General features: G+C 36.6%; 2 protein-coding genes across 3 annotated transcripts in view; one reads left to right on the top strand and one right to left on the bottom strand.

Annotated features, from left to right (window-relative positions):
- minpp1a (multiple inositol-polyphosphate phosphatase 1a) overlaps positions 1-1,003 on the bottom strand; it is a 224,032-nt gene extending 223,029 nt beyond the window's left edge. Inside the window, exon 1 of the mRNA XM_056264300.1 lies at positions 989-1,003. The gene's annotated coding sequence lies outside the window, so the exon portion shown is untranslated. The remainder of the gene's footprint in view (positions 1-988) is intronic.
- A 2,506-nt stretch (positions 1,004-3,509) lies between these two features.
- Positions 3,510-18,142, top strand: si:ch211-63b16.4 (kinesin-like protein Klp68D). Of its 2 annotated transcripts, XM_056264306.1 has the most exons (23): positions 3,510-3,609; positions 3,699-3,811; positions 4,618-4,723; positions 4,880-4,971; positions 5,116-5,199; positions 8,227-8,377; positions 8,603-8,676; positions 9,515-9,653; positions 9,808-9,888; positions 10,314-10,345; positions 10,503-10,526; positions 12,781-12,885; positions 13,307-13,386; positions 13,493-13,649; positions 14,028-14,111; positions 15,049-15,241; positions 15,324-15,730; positions 16,071-16,262; positions 16,444-16,539; positions 16,717-16,764; positions 17,298-17,487; positions 17,621-17,753; positions 17,838-18,142. In XM_056264306.1, the coding sequence occupies exons 3-23, from the start codon at positions 4,657-4,659 to the stop codon at positions 17,968-17,970; spliced, it is 2,562 nt and encodes an 853-aa protein (XP_056120281.1). In that variant the 5' UTR covers positions 3,510-3,609; positions 3,699-3,811; positions 4,618-4,656; the 3' UTR covers positions 17,971-18,142. The 2 variants fall into 2 exon arrangements, with proteins under 2 accessions (XP_056120281.1, XP_056120282.1); XM_056264307.1 differs by lacking the exon at positions 10,503-10,526 and having other exon boundaries at positions 3,516-3,811.
- The last annotated feature ends 683 nt before the right edge of the window (positions 18,143-18,825 follow it).

The following is an 18,825-nucleotide window of genomic DNA, read 5'->3' on the forward strand; positions in this document are numbered from 1 at the left end:
CGCCCCCTGCAATCTTCAAAATATCATTACTATTTATATATTATTATAGTGTTTATTGTTTTGAACTAGCTTTCATTTTAATATTTTCAACTTAAGTTTAGGTTTTAATAATTGTATGTACTTTTGTAATTTGTGTTAGTTTTTTATGGCTTTAATTTCGTTTTATTTCTTTTTAGCAGTCAACTTCACTTAACTTCAACTGAAATATTTCTAAAAAATTTTAAAGTTTTGCATCTAATATTTATTCTATTTCAGTTTTTTTTTGTTTTTTTTATCAAAAACTATTTTTAATAGTTTTAGTTAATAACAACACTGTTTCACAGAAGAAAGAATGTCAAACTTATTTGGAATGACATGAGGGTGAGTAAATTGAGTGAACTATCCCAGTAGGCCCAACACCTCCCAACCTCCTCGGGAGAGTTACCTCACATTTCCAAACCCTACCCGGCCTCCACCTGCTCGGATCTAGCAGCTGAGATCCATTTCCTCACTAATGCTTCTCCTCGACTGTGGTTTAAATGAACCTCGTCATCCACTGAGTTCTATCAGTATCCTGCTGTTCGAACAGATCTCGAGAGCGATGTGACTGGCACGGAAGAACAGTGTTGAGTTTCTCCTCTGGTGCAGTTTCCTTGAATCGTTCTACTCTAATATGCACATCCCAAGAATCGCATCTCGTTTTGTGTTCTCACGAGTGATATATCATTTGACATGCCATGACAGTTGTTTGAATGCATCACTGCTGTTTGTTTTTGACTGTGCCAAGTCCCGCACAGCTCTGGAGAAATGATTCAACCAAGTCTCTGGAGTTCCCAGGGAATGTGTTTGGGACTAGAACTTTCAGAAAACACTCAAGTGAAGTTCTGAAGCCCTTGGGATTCCACTGAAGTTCTAGAACTCTGAAAATTCTAGAACTTGGGTTGGAAGTTTTTTAACTGGCTCTGTGATATATTATAATAATAATCTATATCCTGTGAGCTTGTGTGACATGTTAGTTGCCTGCAATAAAATTCACTCTCAAGGAAAGATGAGCTCTCTCCTCCTGACCCACTTTGCAGCCGGAATCCGGTCTGGGGGGGTTCCAGTACGAATTCTTCCAGAAATGCTGTTCAGAGGTCAATCCAGTCCACAACCCCTACTCATTTAAACAGGCAGCTTAGTTTTTAACAAAACCTGTTTAGCATTTTATTTCTGAAAGTATTTTAGTATTTAAAGTATGTAAAGTTTATTTTATACACACTGCCCAGCCCCCCCAAAAAAGACGCTGGTTGGATTAAAATAGACAAATGCTTAAGAGTCTTTGATTGTATCTTTATTGCAGTGATTATTATGTTTCTAGCATGTTATATGTTTGGCAACAGTTCTTCTGATCCTAATTGATGGAGTGTGTAGCTTTTTATTTCTTAAACAACCATCTAGGCAAACACATCATGACCATATTCCAGGATGACAATGTCAAGATTCATCAGGGGAAAGGTTGGGAGGGAGCATGAAGAATCATTTTCACACATGAATTGAGTGAACACCTTAAATGCATTGAATCTCTTTGGGAAGTGCTGGAATAGAGTGCTTGACTCTTGCATTGTCAATACATATAGATGATTATATAATAATAATGTACTAAATTAGATTATGTAAAACATGCCTCATTTTATATATATATATATAATGTGTGTGTGTAATCTTGTGCACATCTGCCACACTATATTCAACGAGTGAAATGTATTTTGCTACAAAAACAGATGCATAAAGAGGTATATGTTCTACATAATCTAATTTACATTATTATTACATAATCATAGAAACTCTGAGAGAAGATGAATGATTCTTCCTGTGCAATGTGGGTCACAACTTGAGAAATAAATCTGAACTGGCTCGTGTAGTAAACTAAGCTTATACTGCCATCTACAGGTGTGATTCGCACTATTTAGTCTGTGAGTTGCTTGTAAAGCAGTGGCTCTCAACCTTTTTGACACCAGGGTCCCCCATTGTCCATAACATACAATAATTAAATTTCAGAATTCCCAAAGTGTTCATTCATCTGAGTGAGCATTCATCTTTTTAACCAATGAATTTACATGATTTTTCCAGTCATTTGTGTTAACTGGATAAGGATTTAGAATTTATTTATTTTTTTACTCACAAATTCTATGTGATCAAATATATTAGAGTGTGGCATAACTATAAAAATAACACGACTTTTCTGGGTCTAGAATATAATTGATTTTTAGTATAGTTTTAGTTTGTTTTAATGCTCGTTTTGTCTTATATTAAATCATTTGATTTAAACAATGTGAGAGTTCATATTAAACTTGATTTTACATAAACATTCCTATTATTAACCATAAAGTAATGAGGAAATACCTAATATTAACGATTATACCTTCATAAAATGATACCATTTTTACCCATTATAGCTAGTTATAGGGAAAGGATAAATGTCAGGTGAAGTGACACAAGTCACCGAGATACAGAGCATCAGGAATCTCTGCCCTTTGACACTGACACAGCTGGCAGTGGCAGCCCTAAACTGTCCCATCATTCCTCTCTTTCTCCCTCTTTGTCTCTCTCCCCAATCCCGGGTACAGTACGAAATACAAGACTATTGAGACTAAGAGGACATCTTAATTTGTTCAATTAGTAACAGTGTAACAATGTATTGACATTGACGCAGTATGTGTTTTAGAGTTACATCAAATATTTTTTTCCCATTGGCTAAGTGTGGCTCCTATTGTTTGCTTTAGGGTATCAGAAGCTTAAACACTTTGTTTTATTATACACGTTCTTCCTACAAGCACATTGTAAAGGAGCAGTAAAGGACACTGCTGGAGGAGAGGTACAGGGGTCAAGAGGAACAGCCATACGAAGTCACACACAAGAATTCCAGGCTGGTGCTCCGGCAACGTCTGGCTGGGTGTAAAAGAGTGTGGTATGGTTGAATATACTTTATTGATAAATATGGGCATGCTAGTTGTTTAAAAGCAAAGCCTCTTAATGGTGGGGGGCGGGCATGTTAGACCAGCATAAGATTTTTTTCTGGTCTAAACTGGTTTGTTGGTTTTATAAGGATTCCTGGTGATCTGGCTTGGAAAATAGTTTGTGACCAGCTTTGATGACAATCTTTGTGAGACCATCTAAAACCAGAAAAACATAGGCTGTTTTTTTTTTTTTTTTTTTTTAAGTATTTTAAGCTATTGATTGAGCTGATTGGATGCATTCAATATCTATTAAAGGGATAGTTCACCCAAAAATTTAAATCCTGTCATCATTTACTCACCCTCAAGTTGTTCCAAACCTGTATGAATTTTTCTTCAGCTGAACACAAAAGAAGATATTTTGTAAAATATTTGTTAACCAAACAGGACCCCATTGAAAAGTAAATGTGATCTATCCCTTTAAACTACTATCCTATAACTACTAATATACCTACTACAATAACTACTAAAGTCAAAATAAATTTCTATCAGTTTCCAGTTTTTTATATTGGTTTGAATAATTGGCTCAAAAATTCGCGACACATCATCACATCAGAGAGAAGCGTTCACGCGCCTCACTGCGAGCGCGTGGATCATCGAAAAGCCAATTCAACTCTCATCCGCTCGACGTGAGGTGAGGAGTGATGAACAACAGGACCTTTCAAAGTATTAAAACAAAAACATGTCAGCAACACTCTGAGTGAGATTTGTCCAGCTCTACAGAGACGGGCTGTTTATCTGAAATGGGATTCCAAGGATGTTATTCCAGGAATAATGTGCTCTGGAGAGACTGTGTCTTGATTTCATAAAGAAACAGCTGAAGCAGTTGAACAGAGGTAGGTCTTTCAAATGATCTTGTCTCACATATTATTTTTCAAATTAAAATTTTAAGCGCGTCAATTGTGGGATACACTTTTCATTTTAATCATAATATCATGTGGTTTTATTAGTAATTTCAATAAATAAATGCAACATTTGCAGTAGGCTATACTTTTGAATATTCACTCGCTTATTGTATTGTTCTTACGTGTAAGATAAACACACTGCGGTGTTTATCTTACACTTTATATTGTTTAGTTAATGTTAATTGAAAGATTTAAGGATCACATGTGATACCCTGATGGTGTTTTATATTTGTGTTCGGCAGTCCCCCATGCACCCTATGTTTCCAGATTCAAGCGTCCTTATATTTGACCAAAAAATGTGTTTCAGTATAAAGACAAGTACATGTACATTTTAACAATATGAATTAATATTATAGTTCATACTTTTTTTACTTACACCATATATAGGCCTACAGTAGGCCACTGTACAGTATAGTAGTAGATTATTTTACAATATGGTACACTTTTTTTTATTGTTATTAGTTTTGCCACTGCAAGCACCACTCACATTTTCTTCAGGAAATGTACATTCTAGTTCCTCTTATTACTAAGTTCTTCTTATTATTTAGCCTATTATTTTCTATAAAAACCAATACTGATGATCTGTCTCAAAGAAAGAAATGCCACTAGTTTTTTTTTTTCTATGTGATCATATTTGGCCAAAAAGCATGCTTTTACTACATTCCAGTAGACTTTAATTATTATTTATGATTAAAATTATGCATTCATATGTTCATCTTTTTTTACTCCACGAACAGCATTTATCCACTGGACAAGAATCCAAAAATTGGAAGAGGATGTCTGGGGTAGATAAAACCCTGAACTCAGAGAAAAGTTTCAGAGTGGTCGTCCGTCTGTGTGCCTGTGAGAACTTACACTCATATCAGAGTTTATTATGCAGTTGGACATGCTGAAGTTTCCATGAAATTGTGTTTTGTTTACCTTTTCCCATTGTTCTGATCTTTATTTCTGCAAACATCCCGAAGCTATATATTTAACCCAATTTTTTTTATTCCTCAGTGTGCAGACCAGAACACTCTGTCTCTATAGATGAACCCAGAGCCTCCATCAAAGTGACACATCTTAACAGAGTAGTTGTTGACACTGGAAGGGTGAGTGTTGAATTGGATGAGATCAAAGATGTAATTTAATTAGATTCTTCATCCTCATTTTGCAAAAACAGAAAGAAATGATTCAAGTGAAACCAACGTATGCATTAAAGTCAAGTTTACTGATTGTCTGTTTTCATTCTGCAGAGTCACAAGCCTCATATTATAGATCTTGATGCAGTTTTAAATGAGGAGGCATCTCAGAGAGATGTTTATGAGTCAACAACAAAGGTTCACAGAATGTTCTTCATAGCAACAGTTACAGCTGTAATCAAAATTATTCAACCCCCATCTAAAATCAGGGTTATTGCCCAAATTTACAGACTTTCAGCTGTTTACAATGAACAAATCAAACAAAATTGAAATTGCTCAACACAACAAATGTTTCAAGTGGTCTCCCCAAATTTAACAAAAAAATTCAACTTTTAATGACTTTTGCATTCTCAAAATTATTCAACCACTTCATGGCAAGTATCTTTAGTACCTACCTAGTAGAACACCCTTTTGCTGTTATTACCTGCTGCAAATGAGATGTATAACCAGACACCAGCTTCTGGCAGCGTTTCTGAGGAATCTTAGCCCATTCCTCATGAGCAATGGCCTCCAGTTCAGTAATATTCTTGGCTTTGCTTGCTGCAACTGCCGCCTTCAAATCCCATCAGAGATTTTCTATGGGGTTCAAGTCAGGTGACTGTGATGGCCATTGTAGAATCTTCCAGGACTTCTTCTGCAACCAAGCCTTGGTGGAATTTGAGGTATTGTCCTGTTGAAAGGTCAAATGACACCCAAGCTCCAGCTTCCTCCCTGACGGCATGACGTTTTCTCCTAGGATTTCCTGATACTTCAATGAATCCATCTTGCCTTCCACACGCTGCAGGTTTCCAGTGCCAGAGGATGCAAAGCAGCCCCAGAGCATCACTGAGCACCACCATGCTTAACTGTAGGCAGAGAGTTCTTTTCAGCATATGCTTCATTCTTCCTCCTCCAGACAGACCGCTGATCCATAGGGACAAAAATTTCCAGTTCTGTTTTATCGCTTCACAGAACAGAATCCCAAAACTTTTGTGGCTTATTTATATGATTTTGAGCACTTTTCTTGTGCTTTTGGGTCAGTAGTGGTGTACGTCCTGGAGTTCTGGCATGCGTTTAGTAAGTGCCTTACTGTGCAAGCTGAAACCTCAGTGCCCGTTGCCACCAAGTCTTGCTGCAGGTCTTTTGCAGTCACTTAAGGTTTTTTTTTTTTTAACATGCCTTCTAAGAAATCTGGATGCAGCCATTGATAGCTTCCTTTTTCTGCCCCGTCCAGGAAGTGTAACCACTGTTCCTTTAACTTTGAACTTGCAAAATATGCTTCCAAGGTGTCTCTAGGAATATTTGAAGAGTTTGGTTCCAAAACGCAATAAATCCATTTAGATTAATTTGAGTAAAAATGTGTTTTCTTTACCAAGAAAGTGGAAAGATGAAAACCACTATTTTCTGTTTCAAGCTTTCACATAGCATTTGTAGGTCATAATAACAAAAAAAAATTAAAATCCAGGTTTTGATTTTCAAAGATTTATTATAAAAATGGATAATTTTTTTCCCCAAAATGCAATAAATCCATTTAAAAACAAAAAATCAAAATACAATTAATCCATTGAATCAATATAAAAGTTTTGGGTTTTTTTCATATTGAAACTGTTGAAAATACACACACTGTAAAAAAACTTAACTCATTATTTTGTGTTATCTTTTTGCATGTTTTTTTTTAGTTTAACTAACTTATTTCGATAAGTTGAGGACAAGAAAACTTAAAATTTCTTGTTGTCTGGACAATCTAGTTATCTCTACACAAAAAAATAAGTTGAAATAACTAAATTGCTAAAATATTTTTTACAGTGCAACAACGTAAGTTTATTACTATAATATTTTTTGTAAGTTTTCACAGACAAAAACACGTACTTTCAAAGATTCACATATTAGTATCAATGTTATATCACTTGTTTAGGCCTATAAGATTTTTTTAAAGATTTTTATTCAACCCATAGCCCTGTTGAGCAAGGTCACCACAAGCTATTGATAGGTAAAGGAATAGCTATCAATAGCTCACAGTGACCTTGCTCAACAGGGCTATGGGTTGAATAATGCCAGAGTTATGCTTCAAGTTTTAAACAATGAATAAAAATCACATTCGTTTTATACACTGAATTTGTTGTCTTGTGCATACTATAAATCCATTGCATTAATATAAAATATGTGTAAAACTGTTCAAAATAGAACTGTAAAGAAGATTGAAAACATTTTTCCTCCTCCCGAGTGCCTCATCTTCTTAATCTCCTCACGTAAATGATTCGATTTCGATGCCTTATGTTTCTTACCCACCGCAGAAACAACCACAGGTTCATCAATGCCGTCAAAATTATTAATTTTTTTGTTTGTTTGTTGATCGAAAAGTACAAAATAGATAAGAAAAACTAGGAAGCCTGGGTGTATTTAAGGCGCTGCCGTTACTGTTTACATTGCGTGGAATGGTGCGTTGTGATTGGTTGAGAGACTGGCGTTTGTCGCGGTTTGGAAATAAAGGGAGAAAACATGTCAGAATAACATGGCGGATATCACATTTTACTTAAAATTAAACAGTGACTTTTCGAATACCAACCAGATACAATACTGATTTTTGCAGTAACTCATTTTTTTTTTTAAATGGCGTTTATCGCGTTTTGGAATCAAACTCTTCATTCAGTGCCTTCGCTATCTTTTTGTATCCTGTTCCTTGTTTGTGAAGGTGATGATATCTTCTCTTAATTTTTTGGACCGTTCTTTTGACGTAGCCATATTTCTAACATGCAGTCAAACATGACACTTAACAATCCTTGCCAGTTCAGATATTTCATGTGTTCTAGCTCAAGCACACCTGGTGCAACTAATAAAGCCCTTGATTATAGTTGCATCAGGTGTGCTTGGGAAAACACCTGTTTTGCAGATTTGTGCTTTTCTGAGGGATTCTATTTAGGGGGTTGAATAATTCTGAGATTGCAGAAGTCAGTAAAAGTTGGATTTTCAGTTGAATTTGGGGAAACCACTTGAAACATTTGTTATGTTGAGCTATTTCAATTACTTTTGTTTGATTTGTTCATTGCAAACAGCTGAAAGTCTGTCAAATTTGCCAATAAACCTTATTTGCAATGGGGGTTTAATAATTTTGATTACAACTGTATATTCATGTTTCATACTAGTCCTTAATACATTTGCTAATCTCTTTCTTTCTGTCTGCCCCAGTCTCTGGTGGAGTATCTAATGCAGGGTTATAATGGCTGTGTAATTGTCTATGGCTCTCCGGGCAGCGGTAAGACTCACACCATGCAGGGATGCAGCGTTTTAGCCAAACACAGAGGCATCATCAGCCACGTTGCCGAGGACATCTTCACTTGTATCAAACCTTCAGGCTATTGGTTTTAGGAAATCACATTTTAACCAAGATTTCCCCATTCTCTTTTTCAGATAAGAGAGACTTTTAGCACATATTGTAGTAACATTCCACTCCTCATTCATTGCAACACAACAATTCAATGTTTTGTATTCATGCTCTCCAGACTACACATAATAAGACCTGTATAGCAGCATCCTTAAACAAGCCTTAATTTGAATAATCCAGCACCCAAGGCATCTCACTGCAAAATCAGAGTGTCATTCTACCACATCTTCAATGAAAAGATTTATGACCTATTGGTAAGTAATTTATAGTGTAATTAAATAAATAAATCATCTATGAATCAATCACAATTATTTTACATTAATGCATTTGGAAGATTTTATTCAGAGCAACTGATGTCATGACAACATTCCTATGGCCTTGCAATACTGTTTGAGTTACACGAATGTCAAATCAATCAATCATTAAGCATAATTTTCCTCATAAAGCTTGATTAATGTTACATGTATATACACTACTGTTTAAAATTGGTGCCAGTAAGATTTTTAAATATACATATATTTATAAAAAAAAACTAAACTCTTTAAAATTACAGTATTTCTCAATAAAAAATACAATAAAAACAATAATATTTGCAAAAATTATTTCACTTTTAAAAAAAATTTTTTTCCTGTGACGGCAATACTGAATTTTCAGCAGCCCTTCAGTCTTCAGCGTGACATGATCCTTTATAAATCATTCGAATATGCTGATTTGGTGCTCAAGTAACATTTCTTATTATTAATTAAATAATTTCTTTCATGATTCATTTGATAAATAGAAAGACAGAATTTATTCAAAACGGATTTATTTTAAACAATTGTAATAGTTTTTACTGTCACTTTTGATCAAATTGATCAATGCGACCTTGCTGAAAACATTTCTCTTTTTTTTTTAAAAAAAGGAAAAAAAGAATCATACTGACCCCAAGATTTTTAATGGTGGTGTATAGAATTTTGTAAAAACATTTTTAGGGTACCAATAAATTGCATAATTCTATCAAATCCCAGGCTTTGAGAAACTAAAAGAGGAAATTAAGACCTGATGTAACAACAGGTGTTCCGATGCTCCTGTGTCTCTCTTGCATCTGCTCAGGATCCGAAGGGGAGTGAGGTGATCTGGGTGCGGGACTGTGACGAGGTGGTGCATCTTGATGGGTTGACGGAGGTGGAAGTGAGCTCCGCCCAGGATCTGCTACAGGTGCATCGCCGTGGCTCCACCCTCAGGCACACAGGTAACAGAGCCATAACTCAATCTGAGCCCAAATGTTTTGATAGAGCTCATGAGCAAACACCATTTAATCTTAAGTATGATGATCAAAGTGATCTCAGCTTACTTTATTCAATCAATTCAATCAGACTCCTACATTCCTTTTTAAAATTCTGCAGGGATCTCAAAGGGAGATTTTCCAAGCCGATCCCACACGGTATTTAACATTGTGGTCATTAACACAATGGTCCAGTCCCCTGGTAGGTGTTTTTATGTTTTCTAAACATAAACGTCTTTCTAAAGTTTCCCTGAATTATGTTTTTGCACTTTTGCCATGTTTTTATTATCTTATTACATTTGTAAAATAGATTCTTCATAGATGTTTTAGGAGAGTTACATTGACATTCTATTACATTTTTACTTGTTTTTAATGGGTAACTCAGTCCATTTGTCGGTCAATAACTCCCCTCAGTCGACCCCCTACGCATTAGTCAGCTCTAGGAACCTCTGCATCTGGTCTGATTGTTATTGTAGAGAGATATGAACATACCAGAGCCTCCCACAGGGTCTCCCAGTACCCCCTGCAGTGGTGTGTTGCAAACTCACAGTGTTGCAGTGTAATTATTTTATAATACAAATCTGATTAACCACCTCCCTTGTGTATATTTTTATTGAATGGTTGCAGAGGGAGTTTTGACAGCCAGCAAACTCACTCTGGTAAGATGATAGCATCGGAGACTCCTTTTAGCATTACTGAAATGTAAGGTATTCTCTGCATGAAATACACAATCTTGGCATTCTTGTGGTAAGTACCATATTTGCCTGTGAATTAATAAACAATTATGAAACTCACATGATTGTTGCTCTTTGTTAGGTGGATCTGGCAAGCTCAGGAAAAGTAAGTTTATATGTTGAAATGTGTCTGATCATTCTAACAGCTATGATATTTTTAGTCAGAGATTGATTGACCACTATTGATTTGCCTATTATAACATTTAAAAAAACATTTTAAAGGTTTTTGTTATTCGCCTAAAGAAAAAAATGTAGGCCTATGTGATTACATCGATAAGCCAATTGGTGGTGTCTTTACAAACAAATCATTAAAGCCATTAATGAATGATTCTTTACAAACTTGTTCATTCAACTGATTTGTTCAAACACGCTGATTCATTCAGGAAAGAAAAAAAAAATGACTTGCTGAATTCGGGAACCGCATATTAGCATATTACTTTAAAATAGTTTGAGTAATATACTAGTATGCGGTTCCAAATTGAGAAACTATCTTTACAAGTCTTTGGGCTCTATCATACACCCGGCGCAATGCGGCGCCAGGCGAGACTCAAGTGTTTTTTGCTAGTTTCAGCCTGACACAGTTATCATTTTCACATCCTGCGCCACGTTGTTTAAATAGCAATTGCATTTGCGCCCATTTGTGCGCCCATGGGCTGCTGGTCTGAAAACGAGGTGTGTTCAGGCGCTTTGTTGGCGCGTTGCTATTTTGAGGCAACTGAAATAGATTGTGCCATTGACCAACAAAAACCTGGTCTAAAGTCAATGGTGCAGTATTGTTTTTGTTATTTAAAGGGCGCATTAGTAATATGAGCCTATAGGTGGATGCACAATGCGCATACACTGCTTATTACACACAGCAGCACACAAACATGCCAAATATAAAAAATAAAAGGATTACAATTGATTATTATTATAAAGATTATTATTGTTTACATGAAGGTATGGTGGAATCCGGCTTGTCCCGTAGATGGTCTGCTTGCGCGCTTTAACCTCGCACATGAGCAGATCCGTTTCTGGAGACGCTCAGTCTTTCCGCTTGCAAATTCCGCCATGTAAATAGCAAATCTGCCATGGTGCGAGCGCAATGGAGATGGGAATGGGCAACGCATTCTCATCCCAAGGCGTCACTAAAATGACAATTTTGACCATGCTTCAATATTCGACGCTTTAGGCACCCTTTAGCGTCAGTTACATGACGCGATCCTAGGGCGTCATCTTACTGACGCTTTACCTTTAGCGTCAGTTAGATGACGCGGGTAGGTTTAGGTCTGGGGTAGGGTTAGGATTAGATAGCGTCATCTAACTGACGTTAAAGGTAAAGCGTCAGTAAGATGACGCCCTAGGATCGCGTCATGTAACTGACGCTAAAGGGTGCCTAAAGCGTCAAATATTGAAGCATGGTCAAAATGATTCCCAAGGCGTCAGTTTTATGACACCTAGGGATGAGAATGGGCTGGAATGGGAGATGAGACTCTGATTGGTTTTATTGCACGTTACGCCCAAAACACACCCATTACTCATTAAGAGTAGGGACAACCCTTTTAGACCATGCGCCGGGTGCGCCAACCATTTTTCCCATCGTTAAACTAGCAAAAGTGGATTCGGACACGCCCTAAGTGCACTTGCGCCATGCGCTTCTTTAGACCATGCGCTTAGATCGTTAAAATAAGGCCCTTTGAATCTTTGATTCAACTGATTGTTGATTCAATCACTGATGAAACACTATTGTGTTGATCTGTTGCTTGGAGAGGCAATAATTGAAACTAGAAAAAAAAGTTTGTCGAGACAAACTTTAATTTGGCTTGAGAAAGCCAGACCAGAAAGTTTGAAGAAGTTTAAATCAGTTTAAATGAGTTTAAAGTTTAAAGTAGTTTGAAGTTTAGATTAGTTTAAAGTTTAAATTAGTTTATAGTTTAAAGTAGTTTGAAGTTTAAAGTAGTTTATTACTTTATACTACACAAGTGCAAGAAAACAACAACAAAAAAAACATTTCCAAGTTCCAAAAATCCCTGTACTGTCAGAGGCCTTTTTTTCCATTTGCTTGACAGGATAGTTTTTTTTTTTTTTTTTTGGTAAATCTTTACTTCACAAGAAATTGTTTTAATGACTTTCAATAAATAAATAAGAATTTAATTGAAATGATCAATATTGTGTCTAAAATGTAATTTGCTAAAAAATAACTCGAATTGTTGTATTGTCGAATTGCTTATGAATTGTTGTAGAAAAGCAATCTCACAGTGATAACCTGCGACACGTGGTTGATCACAAGAACGTCTTAATAAATACACAGGTTTAGGTGATAAATACGTCGGTTTCAGTTTTAATGTTCACTCTTTCTTTCTCTTTTACTGTCGCGTCAGTGTCGTAGTTCTGTGGCCCCTGACATGAAGAGAACTTTCAATGCCACAAATGAAAACCCGCAAGAGACCAAGATGCTGAAGCGCTCCCTCACCATATTCGGAAATGTTAGTACCTCAAACATGTCAGCAAAAAAGAGCATGTTCTATCTTATTATCACTGTTGTCCCGGTCAGACTAAGGGTATTTTTGAAGAGCAGAGTTTGTTTTGAGTATCTCAAGAAGTACCCCAGAGATTATTTATCAGTCTAAGGGCCCTATCTTAATCATATCAATGTGCTGGCTGCATATGCAAGAAATTAGACACAGGAAATGATCTGTAAGGTTACATAGTTTTCCATTTAGGGAAGGGGGATGTCATGTCACATCTAACAGAGAAAATGATTTCTGCAGAATATTGGCCTCTTCGTCTGATTATTTACATTTAGATAATGTTGAGGCCTCTTCTTCCCTGTTACAAAATTTCTCAGTCAATTTTTTTTTCCAAAATATGAGAGTAAAAAAGAACAATCCTTCCTTTCTTTTTTAGGTGATTTTTGCCCTCAGCTCTGCAGGGTCCCAGCACATCCCATACAGAGAATCCAAACTAACCCGAGCACTTAGGGACTGGTGAGCATCATCAGTATTGCCATAATCATTTCTCCATTTTCTTCAACATTTGTGTAAATTCATTGAATGTTTCTGAATTTGATGTTTATTTTGGTGTCTGGTTTAGTTTGGGAGGGAACTGTCGGACGTGTTTAGTGGTCACAGTGTCATCTCAATCATCTTCAATAACCGAAACTCTCAGCTCTCTTCAGTTTGCCTCCAGAGCCATGGCTGTTCCTTCTCGACCCATATACACATCTCAGTTACATTACACACCTGAACAGGTAAACCCATTCTTCCCATGAACATTTTAATTCTGAAAGCACATACTTTCACTATATACTGTACATCACACTTGAACGAATGCACACAAATCTTAACAGATACATCACACACATACATATTATTCACCTCTCAAAAAAACACCACAATACATTTTATTCTACAATAAATGTCACATTTTGCTACTTTGTACTAATACTTCCTAAAAATGTATTCACTTTTAAATCTTATGATACATTTTTAAATAAATGTTTTTTGTAATGACCATTTATGCACTTAGACATGCACAATACTGGTGAAACCTCACACACAACACTCTTATCTAACTGTTTTCTAAATTAGCTAGTTGTAAATTAAGTAATCTCACAACAATATTCTAGCCATGTGCATATCTGAATGGGAAGAAGGACAGTAATCATCTGAACAGACAGCAGATTTTACCACCGGTCGGATCTGACAGAAGGGTGAGACTCAAGTTCGCACACATACACAGCACATACTCGCATAGACGTAATTTATAGCTTCACTTTAAACCCTGAATGTGTTTGTATGTCAAGTGCCCTTTTGCAGCTGAGTGAGTCGTAAAAATGAAAGGGGCAACTTTTATTGTGCTCATCAGTTTGACTCTTCATTTGAATAGTTTTGCCTCTTTTGGCCGGTTTCTAAAGTTACAGTATAGTGAGAGAACATCAGCAGGACACTATGAGTCAGAGGAGGACTGTGTTCATCCGAATATAAAAAATATAATGTTTAATTGGGACATTCAGACCATGTGTACATTAGAAATGGGAGAAAGATGCCATAGAATTACCATGGAACAAACCTGGGGTCAAATAGGTCACATTCCTTTTTTAACAACTTGTAAAATCTTACAAATTCTTTTAAAGTTATAAAGTACAGCTATATTTTCCAGATTTGGAAAATAATGGCTCTTATGAACCGGTTCTTTATGAAGAGTCAGTCAAAAATTTTAACGAAACAGCCTCGAACTCGCTCAATTTAGCCATTTGAATCAGTCAGTGAATCGTTTAGTGCTATTATTTGAAGTCACAACTGACTCTCATTACTGTTACTGTGCGGTATATGGGCAGTTTTACATCAGTCAATTTACTGATCGATTATTATTAATGATCAATAATGGTATTCTTGGAAAAAAAAGTCTAATAATTTACAAAAAAAAAACTTGTTTTTTGTTTAACATACTAAAGTGTTTTATTTTAGGAGAATTGAAATTCGTGAATAGATATGATTAGATTAGAGCAAACAAGCAATCATTTTTAAACAGTAACTTTCTTAAATTTGACAAGCTTCAATTCCAATTATAGATATTCTTATTTAAATGTCGGATGATAGACCTGTTCTTTATGTTTGATGTTTCATTTATCTCTGCTGTATTTTCAGTCGCAGACATGCTTGCTTCCCATCCTCTTGAGTTCAGTCAGTTCCTCTGAATCTAAACTCAGCTCAAGTCACTGTGGAGATGGGCTGGAGCTCAGAACTTTTCTCCCCCAGTTGGAGAAACCAGGCCAAACTGAACCATCTGGACGTTACTGCCGTGCATCTCGACGTGGAGATGAGAAAAACAGAGCTGATGGTAACAACCTGCATTTTCAGATTTATCCCATAAAATCGGGAGTCACTTCAACATTAAACAAGAACTTTGAACTACTTTGCAGGTAGGATGACCCGCTCCCTGTCCCATTCCCTCTCTGGGGCAATACTCCATGATACTGGAGGGAGAGAAAGAACTGGAAAAGGATTGGAGTTTTCACCTGCACAGCAGCGCGGTTCTGTAGAGCGGCTTTCCACATCCTCTCTTGAACCTTTTTCAGCTCCTTCAGCTGCTGTGGAGTGTCCTAATTGTTCCCGGGAACGAAATATCCGAGAGGAGTATGACAAGATCATTCTTCAGGTTAAGAGAGACAAAGATTATCTGAGTCAAAAAGTAGCAGAACTGGAGAATGAGTTGAAGATGAGAGCAACCCAGGAGAGAGATGATGGGATGAGTTGGGAAAAGAAAAGCGGAAATGAAGAATCTTCCAGCTGCCCATCTGCAGGTCCAGGAATATTACAGACTGCAGAGGTACCAACACATCACAGCATCTAATGTATTGAAAATGTGCTGGGTTATTATGTCACCATTTGTCACTTTGTTCCTATAGAGGAACTCCTATTCCTATTCCACATCATACAACTCTGGGACCCTGGAACTCTTCAGTAATAACAGAGAAAATTTCACAAATCTCAATACAAATTAGCTAAAACCAGTTTGTTAATGAGCACACTCTTATATTGAAAATGTTACATATATTTAAAAATGATTATAATATTTACTTTTTAAATATTATTTTATATATTTTTATGCACGGCATGCATGGTATGAAGTGTTCAGGTAAATATAAATGTCTCAACCTGTTCTACAGGTGTGTTTACAAACAGAAGCAGAGTGTCTGAGAGCAGAGCTGAGCGCATGTCATGAGAGAGAGAGGATGCTGACAAACACGCTGCTCTCTGAGAGAGAGAGACTAACCCAGGATGCCCAGGATATGCTCACACAGCTTAACAGCACCAGAGAGAGGAACGGCCAACTTGTGTCAGCACTTAACAACCAGCAGGCACATATCACACACAGCCTACCAATACTGAGTTTTGGAAAATCTGTTTGATTATATGAACATGTGAAACTACACCAGAAACCTATTTTTATTTAAGATTACATACATTTATTTTATTTACAACATTTGTCGGTGATTGTAGTTTGATATTAGTGATGTAATTGTGCTGTTTGTATGGTAGGAGAGCTTGTTGGCAGAACTACAGACCAGCAGAGAGGAGCTTGTAAAATTTCGAGAGAGTGTGTCTCTTACCCTCAGCCAACTCAAGACTGAAAAGGTTTCATCTCTCTATCCTGTTCTTATAGGCATACGATATTTTTATAGTAGCCTATTTTATATGACAAAATACACACATCTGTGATCACTTGCTACACCACCTACTGGACAATGAAAATGACTTGTGTTGCCCTTTATTGGTAGATTATATGAACTGCAGTTTAATTTCATTTTACAGACTGAACTGATGTTACACTTAGAGGACACAAAAAAATCCTATGAAAAGGTAATCTAAGACACTATCAAAAGTTTGGGGTTGGTATGATTCTTTAATGTTTCTGAAAGAAGTGTCTTATGCTCTAGAAGGCAGCATTTATTTGATCAATAATACAGTAAAAACTGTAATATTGTGACACACAATTGTCACACAAAGCTATCAATTACAATTTAAAATGACTGTTTTCTGTTTGAATATATTTTAAAATGTAATTTATTTCTGATGGCAAAGCTGAATTTCAGTAGTCATTACTCCAGTCCCATTACTCCATGTCACACAATCCTTCAGAAATCATTCTGATATGCTGATTTGGTGCTCAAGAAACATTTCTTCTTATTATTAAACAGTTTAAAATATTTTTGTGGAAACTGATACATTTTTCATTTATTTATCATGATTGTTTTGATCAATTTAATGCATCCTTGGCTTGCTGAATAGTATGTATTAATTCTTTAAAAAAACATACTGACCCCAAAATTTTTATTTATATTTATTTTTTTAAAGAAATAAAAGATTAGATTTTATATGTACTGCTTCTACAGGTGTGCTTGGAAAATGCTGGTTTAAGGCAGAAACTAAAGTCATTTTTGAGGGAGATCAACGCAGCACCCTTTACGGGATCCAGCAGTCCCGACACAAACCCTTCACACACGCACACAGACACAACAAATACTGAGATGATTGTCGTATCACACCATGTGTCTCAGCAATATCCTGCAGGTGTCACAAAAGGCAAGAGATCCATATAATCTCATTTTCAACATTTGAAGAAAAAAAAAACAGCTATAACATCTATATTAACCTTATTCCTTATTCATTGGTTAGGCTGTGTATTGTTGACGACATTTATTGTTTTTGGCAACAGGAAGTGAATGCTGCTTCAGTCAGTGTGAAGGGGTTCAGCATCCTGAGGAGGGGTTTACAGAAAAATTGGAAACCACAAACGACAGCAACTGTGAACAGCCTCTGTATAAACCCCGAAGTCTCTACAAGCAGCTGTGAGCCTCTGTTGAACAAATCTTATGAATACGAGTTTCTGAAACCTGAGACCTTATGTAGTGGGTTCTGTGTGGTTTCTGCAGGAGGAGGGAACACAGTCTGTTACTGGACATGATGCTGGCTCTGTACAGGAGAGAGTGGTTTCAGCAGGATGCCATACCATATGTCAGACGTACGCTCAGGAAGTGTGGACTGAGGCCTGAGGATATAGACTAAAGACTCTGTACTTGTGTGTGAGTGAATGAGAGAGGTGAAAGATGTCCTGTATGAATCACAGGTAAAGTCATAGTTCGCTTAAAGGGATAGTTCACCCAAACATGAAAATTCTCATCATTTACTCACCCTCAATTTGTTCCAAACCTGTATGGATTTCTTTCTTCTACTGAACCAACGCATTCTCACCCCAAGGCGTCACTAAAATGACAATTTTGACCATGCTTCAATATTCGACGCTTTAGGCACCCTTTAGCGTCAGTTACATGACGCGATCCTAGGGCGTCATCTTACTGACGCTTTACCTAAGCGTCAGTTAGATGACGCGGGTAGGTTTAGGTCTGGGGTAGGGTTAGGATTAGATAGCGTCATCTAACTGACGTTAAAGGTAAAGCGTCAGTAAGATGACGCCCTAGGATCGCGTCATGTAACTGACGCTAAAGGGTGCCTAAAGCGTCGAATATTGAAGCATGGTCAAAATGATTCCCAAGGCGTCAGTTTCATGACGCCTAGGGATGAGAATGGGCTGACTGAACACAAAAGAAGATTTTGAAGAACTAATTACACTGAATGGGTTAAAAAGTCCACAAAAGCACTGTAAAATTATCATAAAATTCATTAATTACCAAAAGTCATATAATAGCTTTGTGTGAGTAAGAGACCAATATTTAAGTTGTTATTCACTTAAAATATTGGAATCCACTCATAGGAGATCATGAGAGTTCATAAGCCAAGTTACAATGTCCGATTTACGAGTGAATTGTTGTTTTAACTCGGTTATCACAGCACCTGAAAATGACTGACGTTTATCAGTAAATTGTCACACAAAGCTATCATATGACTTCAGAAGACTTAGAA

Source organism: Rhinichthys klamathensis, unplaced genomic scaffold (genome assembly GCF_029890125.1).
Source record: "Rhinichthys klamathensis goyatoka isolate OS25496 unplaced genomic scaffold, OSU_Roscu_1.1 h1tg000220l_1, whole genome shotgun sequence".
Taxonomy (NCBI): Eukaryota; Metazoa; Chordata; class Actinopteri; order Cypriniformes; family Leuciscidae; genus Rhinichthys; species Rhinichthys klamathensis.